This window comes from Hevea brasiliensis, chromosome 11 (genome assembly GCF_030052815.1).
Source record: "Hevea brasiliensis isolate MT/VB/25A 57/8 chromosome 11, ASM3005281v1, whole genome shotgun sequence".
Taxonomy (NCBI): domain Eukaryota; kingdom Viridiplantae; phylum Streptophyta; class Magnoliopsida; order Malpighiales; family Euphorbiaceae; genus Hevea; species Hevea brasiliensis.
The window spans coordinates 674,800-698,369 of NC_079503.1; the positions used below are offsets into that span (position 1 = coordinate 674,800).

Below are 23,570 nucleotides of genomic sequence, written 5' to 3' on the forward strand. Positions count from 1 at the left end.
TTAAATTGAATTTTTTTTTTGCTGAGAATGATTATTATTATATTTTTTTAATGCAGATTGGGTCTTTGGGAGTGTTTGTTCGGTATTAGGCCAACCCTTTTCCAATTATCAAAAGAATCGGGCTTTCAAGATGGGCTCATGAGGCCCATAACGCTATTCTGTGGGGTTCTCAAGCAGCGCTTTTGAGGCTCAACAAAAAGTCCCTTCCGGTTCTATAAAATTTCAAAAGCTTCAAGGCCTAATACCGCAAATTCTTGAGCAAGACGTAGGAAAAGGCCAAGGAGGAGAAGCGGCGCAATAGCTAGCTACTAGGGTTTTTCTCTCGCTTCTGCAACTTCCTCCGGTACAGATTTTCTCTGTATTCCCCTTTTATTTATTCCTTTCTTTGTATTGTAAACATGTCGGATTTGTTGATACGACTTTCTTATCAGATAATGCAGAATTCCCATTGAAACAAATGATATTAACTGATCGGTTAAAAGTTGTAATGAGCCATATAAAGCAACTTAATAGAATAAGATTTGCATATTTTCCAGGGTCTTTTTTAGTTTGATCAAGGGTGAGCATTCTATGTGACTTTTGTTGCAACACATAAGATTTTTAATTATCTTGATAGTTGTTTTATTGATTATGTTTCTTCTTTGTTATAATGGCATAATTTGGCGCTGAAGCAGTTGCTGTTGTGTTATCAATTATTTTTTACTGTTTGGGGAATTTTTATGTGAAAGGCTATAGTAAGTTTATCTTTAAAAAATCAGTTAAGTTTTTGAGGGGTGGGGGATGGGAAGAATTTTTATTTGTTAATGTTCAATGAAATCAAAGCTAATTTAACTAATTCTTGCTTTGTTTTTTATTTTGAAATTTATTTGGCAGGTATTATTGACACCATGTCTCGTGTGTACGTGGGTAACTTGGACCCCCGCGTTACTGAGCGTGATCTTGAAGATGAGTTTCGCAGATTTGGAGTTATAAGAAGGTTTAATTTCTCGGCTTTTTTTTCTGTATCAGTTATGTGTTATCGTTTGTTTTGGGAGGAGAACAAAATTTTGGTCTTGCAAATTCTGCTTACCTTATTAGTTAACAACATTTTGGTGATAATTTTTTATTGTCAGGAAAAGCTAAAGTTGACTTTTCAAATTTCGAAGATGCATGGCTGATGAACCTTTGCTATATACCTCTTTGGTGGTTGTTCATTGATTTGATTGCTGATTTATGTGCAGTGTATGGGTTGCTCGGAGGCCACCAGGTTATGCATTTATTGACTTTGATGATAAAAGGGATGCAGAGGATGCAATTCATGAATTAGATGGTATGTCTCAAATTGTCTACCACTGCATGGCATTTATAAAAATCTGTGATAGACTATAATGCTATTAATCTTTGTTGGTTGAAGGTTGTATTTCTGTACCACAATGTTTTGCTGATCATTGTCTTTCCCTTGCATATGCATCGTTTAGAAATGATTTGTATTTCTGGAATATCCATTTTTATAATGATCAATTATTTTGGGACAGGTAAAAATGGTTGGAGAGTTGAGCTTTCTCACAACTCTAGAGGTGGTGGTGGCGGCCGTGGAGGGGGTCGCGGTCGTTCTGGCGGTTCTGACTTGAAGTGTTACGAGTGTGGTGAACCTGGACATTTTGCTCGTGAATGCCGTTTGCGCGTTGGTGGTGGTGGTGGTGGTGGTGGTGGTGGTGGTGGAAGACGACGTAGCCGCAGCCCTAGATATCGCAGGAGTCCAAGCTATGGTAGAAGGTAAAGTCTTGATTGTGCCTTCTTTTTTATTCTACTTCTCCTTCTTCCTCTTCTTTAACGTTTCTATTAAAGTTTTGGTGTTCTTTCTATCAAATTGAATGCTTCTTTGATATTCACTACTCTGGAGCAGGAGCTACAGCCCCCGTGGACGATCCCCTAAACGCCGCAGCCTTTCACCTCATGGTCGTGGCTATAGCAGGTCTCCACCATACCGTGGTCGTGAGGAGTTGCCATATGCTAATGGGTGAGGTCTACTTGCATTGTTTGCTATTATTTTAAGTCGTTGCTGGTCAGTAGTTTGTTGCAAGGGTGACTAATGTTGAACACTGAGGATGGTGATTTAATTTGATTCTATTTAATATTGATATCCAATAATGAGGATTATTGCTTCTATGTTTGATGCAGAAATAGTACAAGGGATCGACGCCGAAGCAGGAGCTGATTTGCAACCTCAGTATAAATGGCTTTGATGGATGCTAAGATTAAGTGTGTTTATTGTGTTTGGACTTCAGTACGACTATGTTTTAAATGGGCAACGCCCTCAGCCTCTTGGATTTGGATAAGTTTATTATACTTATTACTATGTTGGTTGCTTTTCTAAAGGTATGCAGGATAGTTTTAGGACTTTTGCTGGCAGGTGTTTCTATAGGTATTTATTATGTGTTTATTGAGACAGTTTGTCCCTAAGACTGGTGCTAAAAAATTTATGCTTTTCTTTTTGTGTTGAGGTGTCTTCTGGGTCTGCATCGTTGGTTTTGTGCTACTTCACTTGACGTTTCATTCTTGGCTGCTCTGCATTGGGATCTTCAATTTTGAATGTTTGGGGTCCTAGCTAACTACATGTCTCTGCATCTAATTGATTGAACTCTCCGGATGTGATACGCCTCTCGATCTGTAGTGGGATTTCTTTTATTTAACTTTAAAGGATAGAGAGCTGCTTCAAACGCTTCTGGCAGGTACTTATATCTGTTCCACAGAAGTTGAGGTTGTAGGAATCTTAATATAATGGGTTCTCTGTTCTTGGAAAAAAAATGTAAGAAAGATTTAAAAAAAAATGAAGATCCTGATGGTTCAACTTTGGGAATACACAATACACTTTTTTGTAATTAATTTTTTAAACTAAAATTGGAATTTTTTTTGTTTAGAAATGGAATGATATTAAACATTGTTTTATGTAGGGGTTAATAGATTTGTTTCTTTGAGATTGTGTTTCGTTACACCTTTGGGGTTTGGGAATGGCGAGGGAAAATTCTTTACATAAGATGGTTGAGTTTGAAGAGTGCACATGAATTCAGTCATTCACAAGGGACTTGTTCTAGTTAAAATTGAATTTTCTTGCTGCTTGAAAGTGAAGGATTTTATCTGCTCATTGTTTCAATGCTCTCTTCATGTTTATTTGGATCTTAATTTAATGTTTTGAACACTTTATGAGTTCGAGTTTTGAAATTTGTTTTTATGCTTTTCTTAAAGATTGTTTCTCTCATCATCTTGGTGTTGTGGGTTATTAAAATGTTCTGGTCTAGTGTTCTTGGTTTGAGCTGCTGGAAGGGCTCTTATCGTCATCATTTTTGTTTTACAAGCCTTTAGCTGAAGACCTTGAATGATGGCCTGCGTCTTTGACCAAAATGTCTCAGAGAGTTGACAACGATTTTATGCCTACTGGTAAACTTTGATTTTTCTGGAAATGGATTGGTTCTGTTTTGATATTCAGCTGGAGGATTTGACTAGCAGAGTTGTACGGCCTCTATGATTTACCTGCTGTGGCCCACTAAGGAAATTTTATACCATCATCATGGACAGTGGGTGAGGTCATTAAATAGTTGTGATTCCACAACGTGTCTGAGAAATAAGTCTGCGAAAGATCTGCGCAAGAACTTTAGGATGAGGACTTTTGATAGGGATGCTTGGTAAATCTGGACAAGCTCTCTTAGAAGCTGATGTTCTTCAAGTGTTTTTGTAGATTGTATGCCTTTTTCTACTAGTTTCAATTGATGGTCTTGCGTAGATATTTCCATCAACTATGTTGATTTGTTAATAAAATTGATTAGCTAATCATGTGGCTCCTAATAAATTAATTTGCTTTTCCAAAGAACTAGTGGGAGAGCCAATACCAATGTGCATCTGTGTATAAGAAATCATCATTTGATGGTATGTGAATGTGATTTTGATTTCCCCATGGAATATGATCTATGTTGAGATGGTGTCCACGATCCTCTCCTTGGAATATACATTCACGCAATGCTATGGAGGAGAATTAGGAAAATCAAATTGGAAAGCAGCCAATATGAAATGGATGTGAGTTGATTTGTTGGTTGATTTTTTTATTTAATTATTTAAATATCAAAAAGCAAAAGGGTATTTTTAGCAAATTAACTAATTAGAGTTACAAGTAAGACGTTACAGCTCTAGATCCATATTGAAATCAAATCATTCAAAATATTTGATTTAAAATCAAATTGATTGATTTTATTTTATTTTGATTTGAATCGAAGGAATTTCTATGGATTTGATTTGAAAAGTCCTTGGCGGGGTCTATTTTAAGCTGATGTTTTTTTTTTTTTAATATATATATATATATAGAGAGAGAGTATAAGACTTATCGTGTACAAGCATATACGTTCAGGCATATGTGCTGATGTTTTTCTTGAATATATATATGGCTGGCGTTTGTAGTTGTAGATTTTTGTATTTTAATTCTACTTCAGCCGGATTTGAAAATCAGCATAGACTTGAAATTGTTAGGAGTCTTGTAATGAAAGTGATGGTAGCCTTAAAGGAAGAAAAGAAGCAGCTGAAGCTGAAGTCAAGTAGTGGTGTAATCTCCAGGAAATAGTCCATACCATAACTAGTCAATGTTTGTTGTGCTGTCGGTCAGAGTCCATAACGTTGAAGATCAATATTATTTAAAAAAAAAAAAAAAAAACAGTGACAAAAAAGTTATTTTATTATTTTATTAAAATTTAGTAAATTTAATTTTTTAATTATTTTCCTTCTGCCATTGTTGATATAATAGTAGAGTTATTAAACTCATGCTAGATGGATTTTTTTTTGGGAGAGGGGGAATCGAGTCGGTGATGTAGCTCCAGTTCATTATACCTTATCACTGGACCAAAGCCAGGCGGGCATACTAGATGATTGGCCGACTAGATAAATTGGAATTCAAATTAATTTGAATTTATAATTAATTAACAACTTCTTTTGGGTAAGTTTGTTATTCCCTCTTTATTTCTCCGTGGAAAATGGGTGTTTTTTCCCCACCAATTCCATTGCCATGCAGCGTGGCTGCATACTTGAATCAAAGTTGCTGAGGTAGGACCCACGTGCTTGCAACTTGGGCACATACCGTGCACGTTACGTTCAGTCACCGTCCGTTAAACACGTTTCGTTACGTAGGACCCACCCTCATAATAATTACGGCACTCTCTACTCCTCTGATTGGTCACACGTGCTTTATATGTGAGTGCGGAGGGTTCCTCTTTTTTTGGAAAAATTTCATTAAATATTCTTATTGACCAGCGAAAATAAGATATAAGAAAATATTTTTGAAAAATCTATTAAATTTTCCATTTTTGATTTAATATCTTCACACAAAATTAATTCCTTTATAATGTGATCATAAAATAATATTATTTAAGAAGAAATCTTTCACACTCAAACTAAATCTTATAAGAATATGCATTTTTTAAACTACTTTGCAAAATTAAATCGCATTAAAATTAAATTCGAATATTCTCTAATTTGAAATTAAAATTGGATAGATTTTTTCTTAAATTAAAATTAAATTAATTAAAATAAAATATAAATTAAATTGAAATTATTTTTTCAAAAATTAAAAAAATAACCATCATATTTGTTAAAATCAAATTAAATTTAAAAAATTTATAATTTAATTTTGATTCCTATAAACTTTAAATTAAAATATTTGATTTAGACTCAAAACTAAACTCATGAAAATTCTTGTGGCCACACACACATATATATACTTAAAAAATAATGTTATGAGACACAACTTTTTATTTTTATTTTTTATATTTTATTATATAAAAATTAACTTATTATAATAAATATTAACTTTTATCATATATTTTTAAATTTCAATTATTAAAATCTTATCTTATATAAAATATTAATATTTATTTAAAATTCTTTTTACCATATATTTTAAAATTCTTAAATTTCTACTCATCATAATTTCTTTAAAAACTAAGTATTTTTTAATTAAATTTTATTTCATTAAAAAGAGTAAATTATTTGTAAAAAAAAATTATATATATATATATAATTATTCTATATATATATATATATTAACCTTCTTTATTTTTATTTTTATATTTTATTATATAAAATTAACATATATATTAAATATTAACTTTTCTGTAAACATTTATAATTTTTAATTATTTAAAATCTCATATCATAGACAAATATTAATAATTATTTAATATTTTTTTATTACATCTTTTAAAAATGTTAAAATTCTTTAATAAAATTAACTATTTTTTAATTCAATTAGGAAAAAGTGATTTTTTTTTTCTAAAAATTATATATATATATATATATATATATATATATATATATATATATATATATATATATATATATCACTTAAAAAGCATTTAATTTTAAATACATTTCTTATTATATTTAAAATTTAAGAATTTTAGTCATGATATTTCGAAATTATCATGTGATATATGTATTATTTATTTATTAGTATATGTCAAAAATAAATAAAAAAGTAATATATTAATAAATTTATTTATTAACACTTAAAATAAAATTAATTAATTTAGAACTTTATTATTATCATTTTATGATATGATTATTAAAAATATAAAAATATATATTAAATTATATTATTAAAATAAAAAATAAATAATTGAACCCAATCTTTTAGCTCAGAAATATATATGTTTGGCAACTTACTCTAAAGCCACTAAGTAGATACCTTATTCGTTCCCAGATTCCATGGCCGGCAAATTCTGTTTATAAGTTTATAATTTTTTTTAAGTACAAAATTATTTCCTTTATAATGTGATCATAAAATAATATTAATTCCTCGAGATTTGAGGTCTTGTCTAAATAAATTTAAGCCAATCTTAAAAAAAGGTTCTCTCCATTAAACTCAAGATGGTGACGAACCATTGTTAAATTCTGTTTATGGGTTAAACCAGAGAATTAACATTTCTTGACACCCTCGGTTGTCGCTCCGCTTATTTTAACGTTTTCTAGGCTTACCTCTACGCGATAAAATTAGATGATACTTGTAATTTTTCATGACGTATTAGCAGTAAGGGTTGGTCAAGAAGGAGCCGTAGGAAGGAATAGCTTTGCAGGAATTAATGGCAGAGGAGTCCATCGCCAGCAGAAGACAAAAGAAAATGATGGGCTTAATCAAGGCTCCCTAAAATAAAAAAGATATTATTCCATCCTTCTTTGGTGGCTCTGTTTCTCTGTTGCTTTTTGTATCTTTGTACTCGATATGTATAGTCTTTAACAGGCTAAACCAAGTTTTATATTGGTTCATGGCCTTCACGTCCTTCAAATTCAACCCCACCGCCTGTTTCTGCCTTACAAGTTACATGCAACTCAAACTGAATCTCCCAGCTGTCTTCTTTCTTTTCTTTTTTATTTAGTCAAAGCCCCATAGAACCTCTTCATAAGTTTTTCAGCTGTTTCTTTTCTCTCTTCTCTCTCGGAGATTTCCCTTCTTTTCCTTACAGGAGTTTTAAGTCTTGTTATCCAAAGTATGGTTTTTTAGCACTCGAAATTGGGCCTTTTCTTTTTGGAGTTTTAGTTTAAGCTCCATTTCTTGAAGATGCTATTTCAATTCGGAAATGGGAAATTCAGTTAATTCTTTCTTCCGCAAAACTGAACTCTCCGTCGGGACATCATCATTCCTTTTATAATTGCCTTTCCCAATGCATGTACGTGATTGATATTGCAGTCATGGAGTTCAAGAAAGAGAAGCTAGTGAGGTAAGCAGATGAAATATCATTTACTTTTTGATTCCCATCGACTCTCTTTGACAATTTGATTAAATGGTTTTTCAAATTTACAGATTTAATGAAACTCAGCAACTGGAGAAACCATTGCCTGTATATAAAGTTTCTGACCCATTGTTGAAAACTGGTGGTGCAAGTGATTCGCACAACGGCCATAAGATTCCTGAATTTGGTAGGTTTAAGGTATTCCCAGAGAATCATGAACCATGGAGGAAGCAGATTCTTGATCCAGGAAGTGATGTTTTCCTGCAATGGAACAGGGTTTTCCTCTTCTCTTGCCTGGTAGCACTTTTTGTCGATCCATTGTTCTTTTACCTTCCGTCAGTGACCAACAATAGCTTTACTTCCTGTATGGACACTGATTTGAATTTGGGGATTACTGTGACCTGTTTTCGAACCTTTGCCGATATATTCTACGTATTACATATTGTGGTCAAGTTCAGGACAGCTTATGTAGCGCCCAGTTCAAGGGTTTTTGGAAGGGGTGAACTCGTTATGGATCCCAAAAAAATTGCCAGGCGGTATTTGAAATCAGATTTCTTCATAGATCTCATTGCGACCTTACCTCTTCCACAGGTACAGTTTTGCCTGGTTGTCTTAATTGGTATCTTGGATTTTAAAATAGAGTCTCATATTTGCCTAACTGCTACAGATTGTAAGTAAGAAAGGCAATCCTTTTGCTAAAGGCCAATTGATTATCGATTTAATGATTTGAGTCTTCCAATTGAGATTTGCTTATTCAATAGTTCATATTATGACACGTAATGCTTTGCTTGCTTCTGGAAAAATTGGAAGAAACATCCAATAACAAAATAGTTCTCATATGGCGATGGGTAGAAGACTTGAAGTGGCCTTTTTTTTTGGGCTTAATTTCCTATACTTTTGTTTCACTTCTCAAGGCTTGATACAATTTTGAAGTTGGGAACATTTGGATAAACTATGCCTGCTCCTTAGATTAAAAATAATACATGTGACATAAGTTTTGCCTTTTATGCATCCTTTACTTGGGGTGGAGTTATTTTATTTTATTTTTTCAAATCTCTTATCATTCATGGAATTTGAACCTAAATCAAAAGTGACTTCAGATTGTTCTTTTTGGCAGATTGTAATATGGTTCATCATTCCAGCACTTAGAAGCTCCCATTCTGATCATACCAACAATGCGCTTGTATTGATTGTCCTGCTCCAGTATGTTCCACGATTATATCTGATTTTTCCTTTGAGTTCTCAGATCATCAAAGCCACTGGATTAGTCACAAAGACTGCTTGGGCTGGGGCTGCATACAATCTCCTACTATACATGTTGGCTAGTCATGTACGTAATTTCAACTCAAATTCTGTATAACATTATTTATCAATACTTGGGGCCATTGCATTTGCATTGGTAAAAGTCTTGGACTTGCAACCACAAGTGTATAGGTTCAATTCTTAGGAGCAGCAGCCACTTCATGCAAAAAATACTGAAGGGTAAGACTGCCTCTTAGTTCTTTCTCCAGTACCCAACCATAGTAGGACCATAATTCAGTGTTGGCCTTTTATATGAGTTAGAACTATTTTACCCACTTCTAATGAATATGCTTTTGGTTTACCTGTTGCTCCATCAAAATATGCTTTTGTACTATCGGTCATCTAAAGCAGGTTTGAACTGACTTTTGATCTTGTAGGTCTTAGGGGCCTCATGGTATTTGTTGTCAATTGAGCGTCATGCAACATGCTGGAAATCTGTTTGCAGACATGAATTGAGTCCTGTAAGGTGCAAACTCCCTTTCTTGGATTGTGGTTCTTTGACCAAAGATGAACGCAAACTGTGGCAAAACAGCACTCAAGTGTTTAGCAGCTGTTATCCAGAAAACAGTACTGTTCTTGATTATGGAATATTTGCAAATGCTGTGACACAGAATGTTGTCTCCTCTGACTTTCTAGAGAAATATTTCTATTGTCTATGGTGGGGCTTGCAGAACCTCAGGTACAAATTCGTGAAAATGCATCTGAATGTTTATTTATTTTCTAAGTGATAAGAAATTACACTTTATTTCGTTCTATCATTTTATATTTGGTTTACCTTGATGCTTGCAAAATAACTGAGGTTTTTGGTCCCTTAGTGCTAATGCTATACTCATGATAGTAATATTTTCATATTCATCATTCTTGCCTTCAATTTCACAGAGTCATTTTCCAATTAAAACAAGAATTCTCTCTATCTTCAAATACAGAAGGATGGAAGATGTATTTTTTTTATATTATCAGCTTAAGTTTGGTGGCGAGTGTGAGAAGGTGCTATGTAAATCCTTGATAACAAAATATTGTAACATCTCTTTTATGCCCCTTATTTTTTCAGTTCCTATGGCCAGAGTTTGGCTACAAGCACATTTATTGGGGAAACCGCATTTGCTATACTCATTGCCATCTTAGGTCTGGTTTTGTTTGCCCATTTGATTGGAAATATGCAGGTAATGTGGAAGTATTACACCCTTTATACTGCTTTTTAACCTCTGTAGGACTATATCTTGTTAAAATTTCAGTTTTCCTCTGCACAATTGATATCAGTTACTTAATAGTAATAAGTTTGATGATTGTGTGTTGAACTGATTTTCTGACTTGTTGGTGAAACTGCTTTCTTTTTTTTTTTTTTTTTTATTTCATTAAATTCAAATGCATTGGAATTTATGTAATTGGATATCAGTTATCATTTTGGAAAAGTTCTATGACTTGTGCATATAATTGTGCCTTAATCCAATGGATATTTCTTAGCATTTGGGAAAAGATGTAGGCTTTTTCTTCGTTCATATCCTTGCTATGTCCTAGGTGCCTGGAAATGGGCAGTCAATGGACTTCTAATGTGGCCTCTGTTAATCATGAATTTAAATCACAAATGATATAGAGTTATGAAATTAAATAATATAGTTATTAAAAATAAAAAAAAAAATTTCATTGCCAGAGACAATCATACTGGTACCAATAAAAGTGAATTATCACTTACATCTTGCAGAATACCAGGAAGCTTGTGCTTCATCCTTTTGGTTTATAGTATACCTCAGTGAGTGTGTTTATTTATTATGCATATATAGATCTGCTGAAGATCACATTGCAAATAATTTAATTGTGTACTCTTATTTATCTGCTGAACATCCTTTTTCACAACATTCAGTAGCCCAGGCTTTTAACATGCTTTCTGTGGTTTAGACCTATTTGCAATCCATCACTGTCAGACTTGAAGAGTGGAGGCTCAAGCGACGAGACACTGAGGAATGGATGAGACATCGCCAACTTCCCCAAAGCCTGCGAGAACGAGTTAGACGATTTGTTCAATACAAGTGGCTAGCAACTCGAGGGGTTGATGAAGAATCAATCTTGCGTGCTTTACCCGCAGATCTTCGTAGAGACATCCAGCGCCACCTTTGCTTGGATCTTGTTCGACGAGTAAGTACCTCCCCCTGTGTTGCCATCAAGCATTTCCAAAAAATTTGCTTTCTACGGTGCACCATTATCTATCATGATGTAGTCCATCTTTTGATCCCATGTGATGGGGTGTATAGATAGGTTGCACACTAATTTGGATTTACCTTGATTTCCCTTTGAATTTCTCCTAGAATGGATTTTGTGCAACTGATAATAATAGAAGTCCTCTCTCTCTCTCTTTAGCTGTCATATTTAATTTTCATATTCCAGTGATGGCTTTGCTCATGTTTTCCTCTATTTTCAGGTCCCTTTTTTCTCACAGATGGATGATCAGTTACTTGATGCCATATGTGAACGCTTAGTGTCCTCCTTGAGTACCCAAGGCACTTACATAGTTCGTGAAGGTGATCCTGTTACAGAGATGCTTTTCATTATTAGGGGGAGGCTAGAGAGCTCTACTACAAATGGAGGCCGGACAGGTTTCTTCAATTCAATTACTTTGAGACCTGGTGATTTTTGTGGTGAAGAGCTGCTTGCATGGGCATTGCTTCCAAAATCTACACTCAACTTACCTTCTTCCACAAGGACAGTAAGAGCGCTAGAGGAAGTGGAAGCATTTGCATTGCGGGCAGAAGACCTCAAGTTTGTGGCCAATCAGTTTAGACGTCTCCATAGCAAAAAGCTACAACATACATTCCGTTTCTACTCTTACCACTGGAGGACATGGGCTGCATGCTTTATTCAGGCTGCTTGGCGTCGACACAAGAAAAGGATGATGGCAAAGACACTGAGCATGGGTGAGTCATTTGCACTTTCTGTTGATGAACAAGTGGGTCGTGAAACAGCTCAAGAGGAGGAAGAGGATAGTATGGCGTCCTTAACTTCTTCTCAAGCAAAACAGAACCTTGGAGTCACAATACTGGCTTCGAGATTTGCTGCAAACACAAGGAGAGGAGCTCAGAAAATCAAGGATGTTGAAATGCCCAAGTTGCAAAAGCCTGAAGAGCCTGACTTCTCAACAGAGCTAGATGATGAATAATTTGACCCTGGTTGAATATTTGACAGCCACAACTCTTACCCCAATGGCAGAACCTATCATGGAAGTCCAATGATTAATGTTGAGAAGGTATTTAGTAAAAATGCTTCAAGCATTAAGATGTGAAGTACCTAGTAAATATTGCATTAATTCCTAGGTGGTGGAAGCTAGTCAATGTAAAAGGTGCATGCTCGTTCTAATTCTATGATATTGGTCAGTCTATACATGTAATTGTAGCATGTGGTGTTCAAAGTAGGTTTTTGCTATAGTTTATGACGCAATGAGAAAGCTATGATCTACTCACAAAGTGACTGTTAAAATTACTAATAAAGGATAAACTATGATTTGTAGGCGTATGGAACGGAGTTTTAGCTTGAAATTAGAAACTATTTTTGAAGAGAAGGAAGATTATAGAATATTCCCATGTATAAAAGTAATATTTCCTTTCTTACAAACAAGTGGACTCTCTTGTAATACAAAGAATAGGTCCCTTATGATTGTGGGACAAGTCAACTGTTGCAGCATCAAATGTTCTACTTCCAAAATGTGTCCACAAGCACATGATAGCAAAATAAATAAGTGGGGAAAAAAAGAGAGCCCAATTATAGATTCCTGAATCAACAGTGCAGAACTGCAGATCCAGACGCCCTCTCATTTCTACTTCATAATGTTACACTTGTTTGCTTTCAGATAAACCCTTTTTTATTTTATTTATTTATTTTAATGTTTTACTCCCTTGGTCTTGTCATTCCTCAACGAGCCACCAGGGGTGGGAAAATTGAAAATGATGGCTATGTTGAATGTGCAAGTGCAAGGTGGCTCTTTTAGCGTTAAACATGTTAATTTTATGATTTGGAACTAAAATTTATTTTAAGGTTAAAATAACGTTAGTGGTAGCGGATTTTTCTCTAGATCAGAATATCTTTCAAGTCTTTCATAGTAGTTGTTTGAAATTTTCTAACTCCACATGAACTCTGATCTAGTTTGGAGGTGTTTTTATAGGTGGAGTGGCCTGAGACTTGAGAGGCTTGGCAATTGTCACCTCCTTGTATTTATGCTTGCTGGAGCGACGTTCTTCCATGTTATGGCGTCACCATGGAAAATGTAACAAATTTCACGTTGTTAGGACACGATTTTGGTCCTTTGCAACTAACATGTGAGAAACAAACACCTATGTGAAATCAATCTTGAAAACAAACTCAACGTGAAAAGTGCGTAGAGGCTTATTAAGCTTTAATCAAGACTGTATCTTAACAATGTGGGATTCATAACACAAGCTTAGATAGCTTCATAAAGCTCTGAAACTTCCATTATCAGAGTTCCTCTAATGGTGGTGGTGCCTTTGAGACGCGCAGATCTTGTTGTAGGAAGTCTTTAGGCTGGGCTTTTATTCTCTTATGGGCCTTTGTTCAAGCAACCATACTTTCCAATATCGTCACCATTATTGAAATATAGTGTTTTGACGCTTCAAAAGACTTAAAGATTGGATTTTTTTGAAATTCTTTTGAAGTCTTCTTCGTATAAAGAACAAGAAACAAGTTGGTGCAGCACGGAGAGTAAAGTTTGACCTACTTGAATGTAACTCGAGCCAAAAACACTTTCTTCCAGGGCACTGCCAGCTATAGGGATGTGTAAAAATTCCTTGTGAGATACCATACAACAATTGGCTTGTCAAATCATGAGTATTTTTTTTCATAGGCTTTCCAGGACAAAAATTTTAATGAAGTGGACCAGATCTTTCACAAAAACCAGAATCAGCATATGCCCACGAAAGATCTGTCGGCCCCCTAGTCCTGTAGACCATTGCAATGGGATTGGCGACGGGTGCGTGAAACTAAAATCTTAGTAACCCCAAAGTCAACCTGCTAAAAGGGTTAAGCCTTCTTAGCCACTTTTCCTGCCGACACTTTTTCTTCTCTTTTTCTTTTGTTTTTCTTAGAAGTGAAAATTACTCAACACATCCACATGCTTAGAAAGATCTTCATAAAGCATAAACAAGTAGCAGAAGAAACAAAAAGATCATAAATTGTCAGGGGGAAGGAGGGAGGATTATTTTGTTACATTAGATTAAATAGAACAAGTGCGAATGTACATAAAGTTATTTTACACAGTGTCTCACACAGAGATGGAATCTGAAAACCAGAAAGCATGAAGGAAGCTCATCCTTCAATCTCACTCAAACGTACACAACTCAACTCAATTCAACTCAACTCAACTCAACTAAGCCTTTATCCCAAAAATACAATTAAAAAAAAACTTTACAAATACAATTAGGCTAATTGAATCTTAAATGCTAATCACACCCAAGCAAGAATACGAGTCAACTGTAAAAAAAAAAAAATGAAACGTGATATCCTTCCTATAGTAACCAACAACAATTCAATGCTTGGGGAGAGCTACAATGACTGTTACCCTATGCGAAAATACAAAGTGTGACTATGGTGTGGGTGATTGATGAGTAGAGAAGATCCTATAGTATTTAAATCAAAATGTAGAACATGCAAAATCGTTTCATTGAACTAGAGGATACCCCTTCACCATTGTTTTCCAAGGACTGAGCTTACTTTCAACAGTGACGTGAATAAGTTATGAAGCAGACAAGCTGAGTCCAAGTGATGTGTGTGTTTCCATTTCTTTGTCTACCTCTTACTTGTGCTTTAGCTCATTTGCTCACCAATTAGATCAAGACCCACAACAAGGAAGGTTACCCCTTGGAAGAGAAGGAAGTAGAAGTGGACTCCTTGGGCAGACAAGAGGCTCCTGGCAGCAGCCGCGAGTAGGAGGAATGCCAGAGCTAGCTCTTTCCTGTATATCTTGTTCACTTTCTTAATAGGTTTGGGAGCTGCTTCTTTCTGTTCCTTCAATCGGTTCAATTCTCCAAGCTCGCTCTCAGAAACTACTCTCTGTATCTGTGGTTGGTTTTTTGCCATCATATCCCTCTCAGCAGCAGCCAATAAGTCAGATTCTGATGACCTACCCGCTTTCTTGGTGACAACCCACTCATAAGAGCTACCCAACTGGCATAATCCAGATACCATAGCATTGAATTTGGTAACTGACATTGTGTTTTCAAAGAGGAGGTAAGGGACAATGAAAGGGAAGGATTTGGGGGCTGGAAGAATGTTGAGGAATGACATTAAAACAGGCACATAGTAGATAACCCACATAGGGAGTTCAGCCTCAGGGACAAACATGGTTAGAGGAAGAATTATGCAGAACAATGTGAACGAATAGAAGGGAAGGATGAGTTTTCTCAATAGGAAAAACAATAGTATTAAGTTGGCTTTTTTCCATATCGCCATCTGCAAGATCAGAGCATCGAAGGCCTTCAGCAAAATGGTGAGCATATTATATCGTGCAAAACATAAATTGGGCGTAAAACATACCTTAGAAGTTATAATTGCTGGAAGACACAAGCGGAAAAGTTGCATAGGGCCAGAGTGCCAGCGATGTTGCTGCTTCCTGTAAGCTTCAAATGACTCGGGAACTTCACAGAGAACCTACTCACATAATTTTCATTGTCAGTACATGCCCCAAATTGCAAACTTTTAAGATGCAAGAAAATCACATATATGTCTTCTCTTAGATAAGATTATGTAATAAAATTTTAGCATCCACAGAAATGATAATAGCTTGAGAAAAATGTTAGAAAATTGCAATAAACATAGTTTTTTCAACCAGTTCCACATTTATTTTACTTATTCTGTCTGATGATTAATGAAACCAACGTCTAACTTGCAAGTGCCTTTGCATGGTAAAAAAAAAAAAAAAAAAGCAATGGATCAATGAATTTATATTGACAGAAACATAGGAGTACCTTTACATCATTAAGGAAAATGAACTTCCAACCATTGAGATGTGCACGAACAGCTATGTCCATGTCCTCTACAGTTGTCCTTTCAAGCCATCCACCAGACTCCTCCAGGGCTTTAATTCTCCAAACACCGGCAGTTCCATTAAAGCCAAAGAAATTTAGAAATGCACCATTAACTTGCTGTTCGACCTCAAAATGAAAGCACAAATTGATGTCCTGGAGACGAGTCAACAAATTTTCATCCTTGTTCACAAAGGCCCATCTTGCCTGAACCAACCCTAGCTCAGGATTGTCCTACAATACAAGGTATATGAAAGTTATGTGGAATCAATACCAAAAATGAATTTTGACATAAAGTTCAATTCATTGAACAGGAGACTTCTTTGTTTTTATCCACCTTGAAATGAGGCACAGTTAAATTAAGGAAGTCTGGACTAGGTTGGAAATCTGCATCAAATATCGCAACGAACTCATAATCCTTCACATAATCACAGCCCATTGCAGACTTGAGATTTCCAGCTTTATAACCAGTTCTAACCACACGATGCCGATAAATTATGTTGATATCCTTTTGGCTCCACTTATCAACCTCTGCCTTGATCAAATATTGGATGCTCTCCTCATTAGAATCATCAAGAACTTGAATTAGTAATCGATCCTTTGGCCAATCAAGTTGGCAGACTGCAGAGATAGATTGCTCATATACCTGCATGAAGTCAGGACAGAAAGCCTATTAAAACCAAGGACATTGTAACAAACTAAATAATGTTGCCACTTATACTTTATGCTAATTTTGGACGTCATTGCTAACTGTGATCTATAATGGAGACTTCTATTCAGTGGTAGCTAAAATAACAAATTCGAGTATGACACAAATTCTCATTTTTTACACAAGTGCTAATTGTATCAGGCTTAAGCATATAATTCTTTAAAATTACAAATGAATCCTGCACCTATTTTTTGTATATCGATTAAAAAAAAATTCGTGTAAAATCTGTCCTCCAGACACATAATCTTCCACATGTGCAAAATTTGGTCACGGTCACTGCAACTGCTGAAATTGACTCCCAAATGCAGACTTTGCCACTAGCTAGGAGCTGTATATGCCAATTTAAACAAGGATAAAAGTACACAGAGGAGAAGGTTCCCTTTATTTTTTACCTCCCTCTCGTTACACATTGGGATTTGAACAAGAACCTTAGGATACTCATAGCCTGGTGCCTCGGCATCATCTGACCTGAAAGGATCTCCATTAATCCTGGGTTTAATCTTCTTGTATTTAATCCAAAAGCAACCTAAGGAAAGCATCATGCGGTCTGCAGATTGAATAAGGAAGAGAACAACACAGAAATTTGAGAGAGCTTGAATTGGAGGTGCTATGTAATAGGCCCGAAATGTTAACCAGGCAACATAAACCATGTGAAGCAAGCCTTGCAAATCCGGAGTCCTTGGAATAAGTAGATTAGCATTCTCAAAATAATGCCAACCTTTCATATAAGCAACCACTTCAAAAGCCAAGATTGCCAGACAAGTCACTAGAAAGACTCTAATGATTCTAAGTACCAATTTCCCTTTGCCTAGCTTCTCACTAGCCACCGTAACTCCTTGTCTAAAGATCAACCTCTTCTTGATGGCTCCAAGCAATGCCCAGAAGAAAGTGGCTAGCCAAGCAACACAACCGACAGCTCGGTGAGCCTTGAGGAGCAAGACCCAGGTGACCTGCTTGGCATTCTTGCCTCTGCTCTTTTCAATTGGCTGGAATGCAGCATCTGGACCGTTGATTTCTACAACAGAGTAGCTGGGGTTCTCCATTTTCACTACCACTGGAGTTCCCTTGTTTTTATCCTTTGCCCACTAGTCCGAAAAATCCAATCTTGGAGCCATCTTCTCTATCTATGCACAGATACAACCCAATAACCAAAAACCTAAAAAACACTCCACTATATTCAACAAGTCCTCAAAACCCAGATCCCAACACCAAGAAATGAGACATACCCATTTCAGGACCAAATAAAATGAACTAGATCCCTCAAATGAAGAACTCAAACAACTGACTTTGAGGTACTCATGCTACAGACAAACAATGTTGCAAGGAGAAGCAAATGAAGAGGAGTGAGAGATATTCCCTGTCCTCCCAAATAAACTCACTACAACAGATCCAACATGGAAGGCAAATATTATGAGGAAAGGTATTTGCAGCTGTGAGACCTTAACACCGTGTGTATTTGTCTCCTAATACAAACAAAACACATCATTCCATTTAACTTGCTAAATTTAGGACAAAAAAACTTGCCAAATTTTAACACCCGGTGGAAGTCTTAATAGCGCGTGTGGAATCTGCACAAATAATTAAAAAATACACTAAAGAAAAGGCATAAATTACACACTAACATGAACTAAACAGTATACAGCAGTTGACTAGCAAGTAAACACCCACAAGCCACTATCACTGAAAATCTCGATAAAAAGGTGTCTCTCACTCTCAGTTTTTGACCAAATTCTGAAGCAAATCATGCTGATTATTCATATACATTAATTAACTACTAGTAATCTATAAAGACTAAATCCTAACTGTCTATTTTAGAATTCATTTATATTATTTTCTATTAAAAAATAGTATAGAAAATCAGAAATTTAAATTTTAATAGTATCATTTTCTTTAAAAATTTTTAACACCAAAAATAAATTGCTTTTGAAATCCCAATTCTTGTAAGAATCCAAGCCATTCTTGACTCTAACCAACCATAATAACTAAACAATAACCATAATCTTTTCTTACTTTAAAATGCCGGTTATGGTGTGAAAAATGAGAGAAGAATATTCTTGGGTGCACTCTCTCTTTTTTGGGTCATAATTTTGTCTACATTAACATTCTAATGTGAATAAAAAAATAAAAAAGGAAAGATATCACAACAATGGATTGGGTGTCCTATGGAAATACCAAGATTGCCCTTCCTCTATGCGATAGAAAGGCCACTTATATAGAGATAGGAATGTCTTTCACTTTTATTTCCAAGAAATGATGTCATCCCTTGCTGTCCAATCTCATTTCTTTCTCAAGAAAAGCAAATGGGAATAATGTTAGATATGGGTTGGTGCTAATGCCAATTGAAGTGGACATATATATATATATATATGTATAACTTGGCTATAATAATTAAGCTTTTAAATTCTAGCAAATGGAAATTTTGAGGTATGGAGAAGTTAGACACTTATGAACAATAGCTTGAGATTTATATATGTTTGGGCAGGAAAATAACATTAACTTATAGAGAAAGTAATGAATTTATGCTATTTTTAACATTTCTATGTCTTCTTCTTCATTTCCTTTAACATTCCATGACTTCTGGTGCCTAGCAAGCTAATGCCACACAAATATACCATCCTTTGGGTGGCTTGAATGCCAGTACATTAATATAATTCCATAAGAACTGTCGTCTCAGTCTATTTCCTTGCCTATCTTATTAATTGATCATCACATTTTTAGAATATTGTTATAAATAAAAACTCAGAGTTAAGAAAAAGAGATAAATCTCAATCATGAAAAGGGAGGCAGCATCAAAAGGGTTTCATCAAGAGCATACAGAAACACGTGCATGCAAGCAAACACCATGACCATCTTCTATATTATTAATATTACAGTTATGTATTATTGTAGCTGTCAATTATAACAATAGATATAAGCCCCTCTCTCCACATGTGATGATGAGAATCTTTTCATAATTACATGCAAAATCCATTATATATAGAGACTCTTTTCCAGCAAAAATATCCATTATTGTCTCGAGAATTTAAACACTCAGATCTGTTATATTATAAAAAAAAAAATACAAATATTTAATTATTTTTTTAATTTTTTTTACTAATCAAGATAAGAAAAATGATATAAAAGTTTTATGCAATGTTGTTAAGTAGCTAAACAAAAACTATGGATTGCTTAATGCTTATACATGAATTGCATCATTGAATTACCTTCGTTTTAGGCTAAAGGACCAAAAAAAAGAAAAAAAGGTTTATAACATTATGATTGAAAATCCACATTTTGGCATTTTGGATTTGGAAGGCACTGGCACAGGGAGCTAATGTCCTGCTTCACCTGTTGCCCATTGCCCGCCACTAATGCTTACCAACTTTTGTCGGCCAGGATCATACATAACCCTATAATATTAATGGGCAGATTACTATCGCATTTAGTTTTAATCCATCCATCATTAATAAATAGTCTTTTTTTTTTTCTTTTTTCTTATTCAAAAACTTCATTACTTGAGAAGTTTAATTAACTAAAAGTTTTTGTAAAATTTTCACAAAAATTTAATCGCAGGACCTACGCCAATGGAGTCGAAGAGCGCTAGTAAGAACCCATTAATTAATGTTTCAATAGTATTTAAATATAAGAAAATGAAGTCGTTTCTACAATGCATGGCTCAAACAATGAAGAATAATAAAAGCCTTTCAAGTAATTTTGAAATGACGGTAACAACTATGCAAGTTTCAAAATGGTCCAACCATATAGTAAAAGTATTAGGTCCACTCGCAACTTCCAAAACAATCCATGAATCACATCTCGTAGCCATGCATTGGCCAGTGGCCTGACTTTCGTTTTCAACATAAATACAGGCAAACATTTAAGCAAAATACTAAAAGCAAAACCATAGATGTCCTTCAACCATCCATGGGCATTATATTATGCCCCACACCTACTTTCCATTGCCTACTTGTTGGTTATCTAGTAATTAATATCAAATGTAGTGCAAAATATCACCATTAATACCAAGGAGAATTTCCGAACAAACTACTTGAGATTCTGAGATATACCCACCGTACCTTTTCCCGACAGCTATTCAACGAGCCGGTAGAAAAAGGGATTGTTAGCTTACAGGTACTCTGATCTCTAGCATAGTTCAGCTTAGGGCCATTGATTTGGTTCCTTCAACTATACTAACCATATGTTCCGTAAAACTGAGCTGAAAAAATAAAAGGTCTTGTCTATCGTTTCCAAACACCGTTGTCCAATCACTGCGTTTATTGGATCAGATTTTCAGACACCATCTATTCATTAAAGTACCATTCAAAGAAGTTATATTTAAATTCAACAACTATCTTTTATATATATATAAAGCTAAGTTATATGAAGAAAAAAAAATCATTTGAATATTGCTTCATTTTTTCTCTTTTGGTCATTGATATAATGTAACAGAACCAAAATGTTAGAAGAACAGAAAACAACATGAATAGCAGTTCATCACAGGTACTAATCTTCCATCACAAGTTCATTTACGATGAGCCTCCACATCTGACGTTAGTTTTGGTGGCTTGCTCTTCTTTTGCTGATATTTGGCATATGAATACCACAAGCCACCAGCTGTGTTGATGACCAATCCAGTCACATTCAAAGCATGTACTTGCACACCACCCAGAAACACAAAACCAAGGGTCTGAGCAGCAAAGAAACAAACCTTAATCTTTATGCATCAACATAGTTATTAAAGGCTCAAGGCGCACTAAGACATCAAGGAGTCCTGGAGCCTAGGCACCAAGGTGTAGGCGCACCTGAACTGGGTGAGGCACAAAAGTAAAAAATTTAAAAGGTTCATAAAAATTAAATAAATGTGATGCTTTTCTTTTTTTTTTTTCCTTTGGCATATATCTTAAATTGAGTTTGCTGGTTTGAGTTTAAGTGGTTATCATTTTTGCCAATGAAAGTGCCGGCTTAATAGAAACAAAGAAAGCATGCCTTTCTAGAAACTTGCGCCTGGAATAAAGGCGCACACCTATGCGCTAGGGTTCGAGCCTGGTGAGCCTTGAGCCTGAAGCGTGCCTTTAATAACTATGTGCATCAATATTTAATTTCATCAGAACTGCAAGGTACAGTTCCATTTAAATGTAGGGAAGATTTTAAAAAAAGAAAAATGAGAGCCAAATTTAAAATTCCAATACAACTTGGTTAAGAAATGTTTGATTTGAAGTCCCATATGTTCTCTTTCTTCTAACTACTTCTATGCAATAACAGAACCTCAAAGAAACTCTGTACATACCGTGGACCCTACACCTTTGAGGACTCCCACAATAGTTGTTGTTAGAGCGGAGTTGACTATAGTACACAAGAACATGGTGTAATTGAGAACTATTCCCATCACCAATGAAAGAATAAGAATCACTAAAAATGATAAAGAATTACTCTGCAATTTCAAACAGTTCTCAAGTTAGAAATCAGTTTTTATATTACATGAACAAAAATACTACACTCTACAAAGAGAGAAATGGCACTATAAAATGCAATTACTCTGAATACCAAAAGCAAAAGCAGGTTATACAAATGCCCATGCACCAAGTAATACAAATGATACTTGAATCCAATCTTGGAGCCATCTTCTCTATCTATGCACAGATACAACCCAATAACCAAAAACCTAAAAAACACTCCACTATATTCAACAAGTCCTCAAAACCCAGATCCCAACACCAAGAAATGAGACATACCCATTTCAGGACCAAATAAAATGAACTAGATCCCTCAAATGAAGAACTCAAACAACTGACTTTGAGGTACTCATGCTACAGACAAACAATGTTGCAAGGAGAAGCAAATGAAGAGGAGTGAGAGATATTCCCTGTCCTCCCAAATAAACTCACTACAACAGATCCAACATGGAAGGCAAATATTATGAGGAAAGGTATTTGCAGCTGTGAGACCTTAACACCGTGTGTATTTGTCTCCTAATACAAACAAAACACATCATTCCATTTAACTTGCTAAATTTAGGACAAAAAAACTTGCCAAATTTTAACACCCGGTGGAAGTCTTAATAGCGCGTGTGGAATCTGCACAAATAATTAAAAAATACACTAAAGAAAAGGCATAAATTACACACTAACATGAACTAAACAGTATACAGCAGTTGACTAGCAAGTAAACACCCACAAGCCACTATCACTGAAAATCTCGATAAAAAGGTGTCTCTCACTCTCAGTTTTTGACCAAATTCTGAAGCAAATCATGCTGATTATTCATATACATTAATTAACTACTAGTAATCTATAAAGACTAAATCCTAACTGTCTATTTTAGAATTCATTTATATTATTTTCTATTAAAAAATAGTATAGAAAATCAGAAATTTAAATTTTAATAGTATCATTTTCTTTAAAAAATTTTTAACACCAAAAAATAAATTGCTTTTTGAAATCCCAATTCTTGTAAGAATCCAAGCCATTCTTGACTCTAACCAACCATAATAACTAAACAATAACCATAATCTTTTCTTACTTTAAAATGCCGGTTATGGTGTGAAAAATGAGAGAAGAATATTCTTGGGTGCACTCTCTCTTTTTTGGGTCATAATTTTGTCTACATTAACATTCTAATGTGAATAAAAAAATAAAAAAGGAAAGATATCACAACAATGGATTGGGTGTCCTATGGAAATACCAAGATTGCCCTTCCTCTATGCGATAGAAAGGCCACTTATATAGAGATAGGAATGTCTTTCACTTTTATTTCCAAGAAATGATGTCATCCCTTGCTGTCCAATCTCATTTCTTTCTCAAGAAAAGCAAATGG

At 34.9% G+C, this 23,570-nt stretch overlaps 4 protein-coding genes across 5 annotated transcripts; 2 read left to right on the plus strand and 2 right to left on the minus strand.

Moving 5' to 3' along the window:
• The first annotated feature begins 205 nt into the window (after positions 1-205).
• LOC110671713 (serine/arginine-rich splicing factor RSZ22A-like) lies at positions 206-2,474 on the plus strand. The gene is made up of 6 exons (XM_021834262.2): positions 206-343; positions 874-976; positions 1,221-1,309; positions 1,515-1,755; positions 1,886-1,999; positions 2,161-2,474. The coding sequence occupies exons 2-6, from the start codon at positions 888-890 to the stop codon at positions 2,195-2,197; spliced, it is 570 nt and encodes a 189-aa protein (XP_021689954.2). The 5' UTR covers positions 206-343; positions 874-887; the 3' UTR covers positions 2,198-2,474.
• Positions 2,475-7,042: 4,568 nt separating this feature from the next.
• Positions 7,043-12,551, plus strand: LOC110658271 (probable cyclic nucleotide-gated ion channel 14). The gene is made up of 7 exons (XM_021815819.2): positions 7,043-7,733; positions 7,817-8,336; positions 8,863-9,075; positions 9,425-9,726; positions 10,099-10,210; positions 10,944-11,180; positions 11,464-12,551. Exons 1-7 carry the CDS (start codon positions 7,681-7,683, stop codon positions 12,196-12,198), a joined length of 2,172 nt encoding a protein of 723 aa, XP_021671511.2. The 5' UTR covers positions 7,043-7,680; the 3' UTR covers positions 12,199-12,551.
• Positions 12,552-14,526: 1,975 nt separating this feature from the next.
• Positions 14,527-18,300, minus strand: LOC110658262 (probable xyloglucan glycosyltransferase 5). Of its 2 annotated transcripts, none has more exons than XM_021815808.2 (5): positions 17,207-18,300; positions 16,407-16,715; positions 16,013-16,303; positions 15,582-15,695; positions 14,527-15,497 (listed from the first exon to the last, which is right to left on the minus strand). In XM_021815808.2, exons 1-5 carry the CDS (start codon positions 17,819-17,821, stop codon positions 14,853-14,855), a joined length of 1,974 nt encoding a protein of 657 aa, XP_021671500.2. In that variant the 5' UTR covers positions 17,822-18,300; the 3' UTR covers positions 14,527-14,852. The 2 variants fall into 2 exon arrangements, with proteins under 2 accessions (XP_021671500.2, XP_021671492.2); XM_021815800.2 differs by having other exon boundaries at positions 17,171-18,297.
• A 2,852-nt stretch (positions 18,301-21,152) lies between these two features.
• On the minus strand, positions 21,153-22,355 carry LOC131170497 (UDP-galactose/UDP-glucose transporter 7-like). The gene is made up of 2 exons (XM_058129554.1): positions 22,045-22,355; positions 21,153-21,444 (listed from the first exon to the last, which is right to left on the minus strand). Exons 1-2 carry the CDS (start codon positions 22,141-22,143, stop codon positions 21,280-21,282), a joined length of 264 nt encoding a protein of 87 aa, XP_057985537.1. The 5' UTR covers positions 22,144-22,355; the 3' UTR covers positions 21,153-21,279.
• Positions 22,356-23,570: the final 1,215 nt, after the last annotated feature.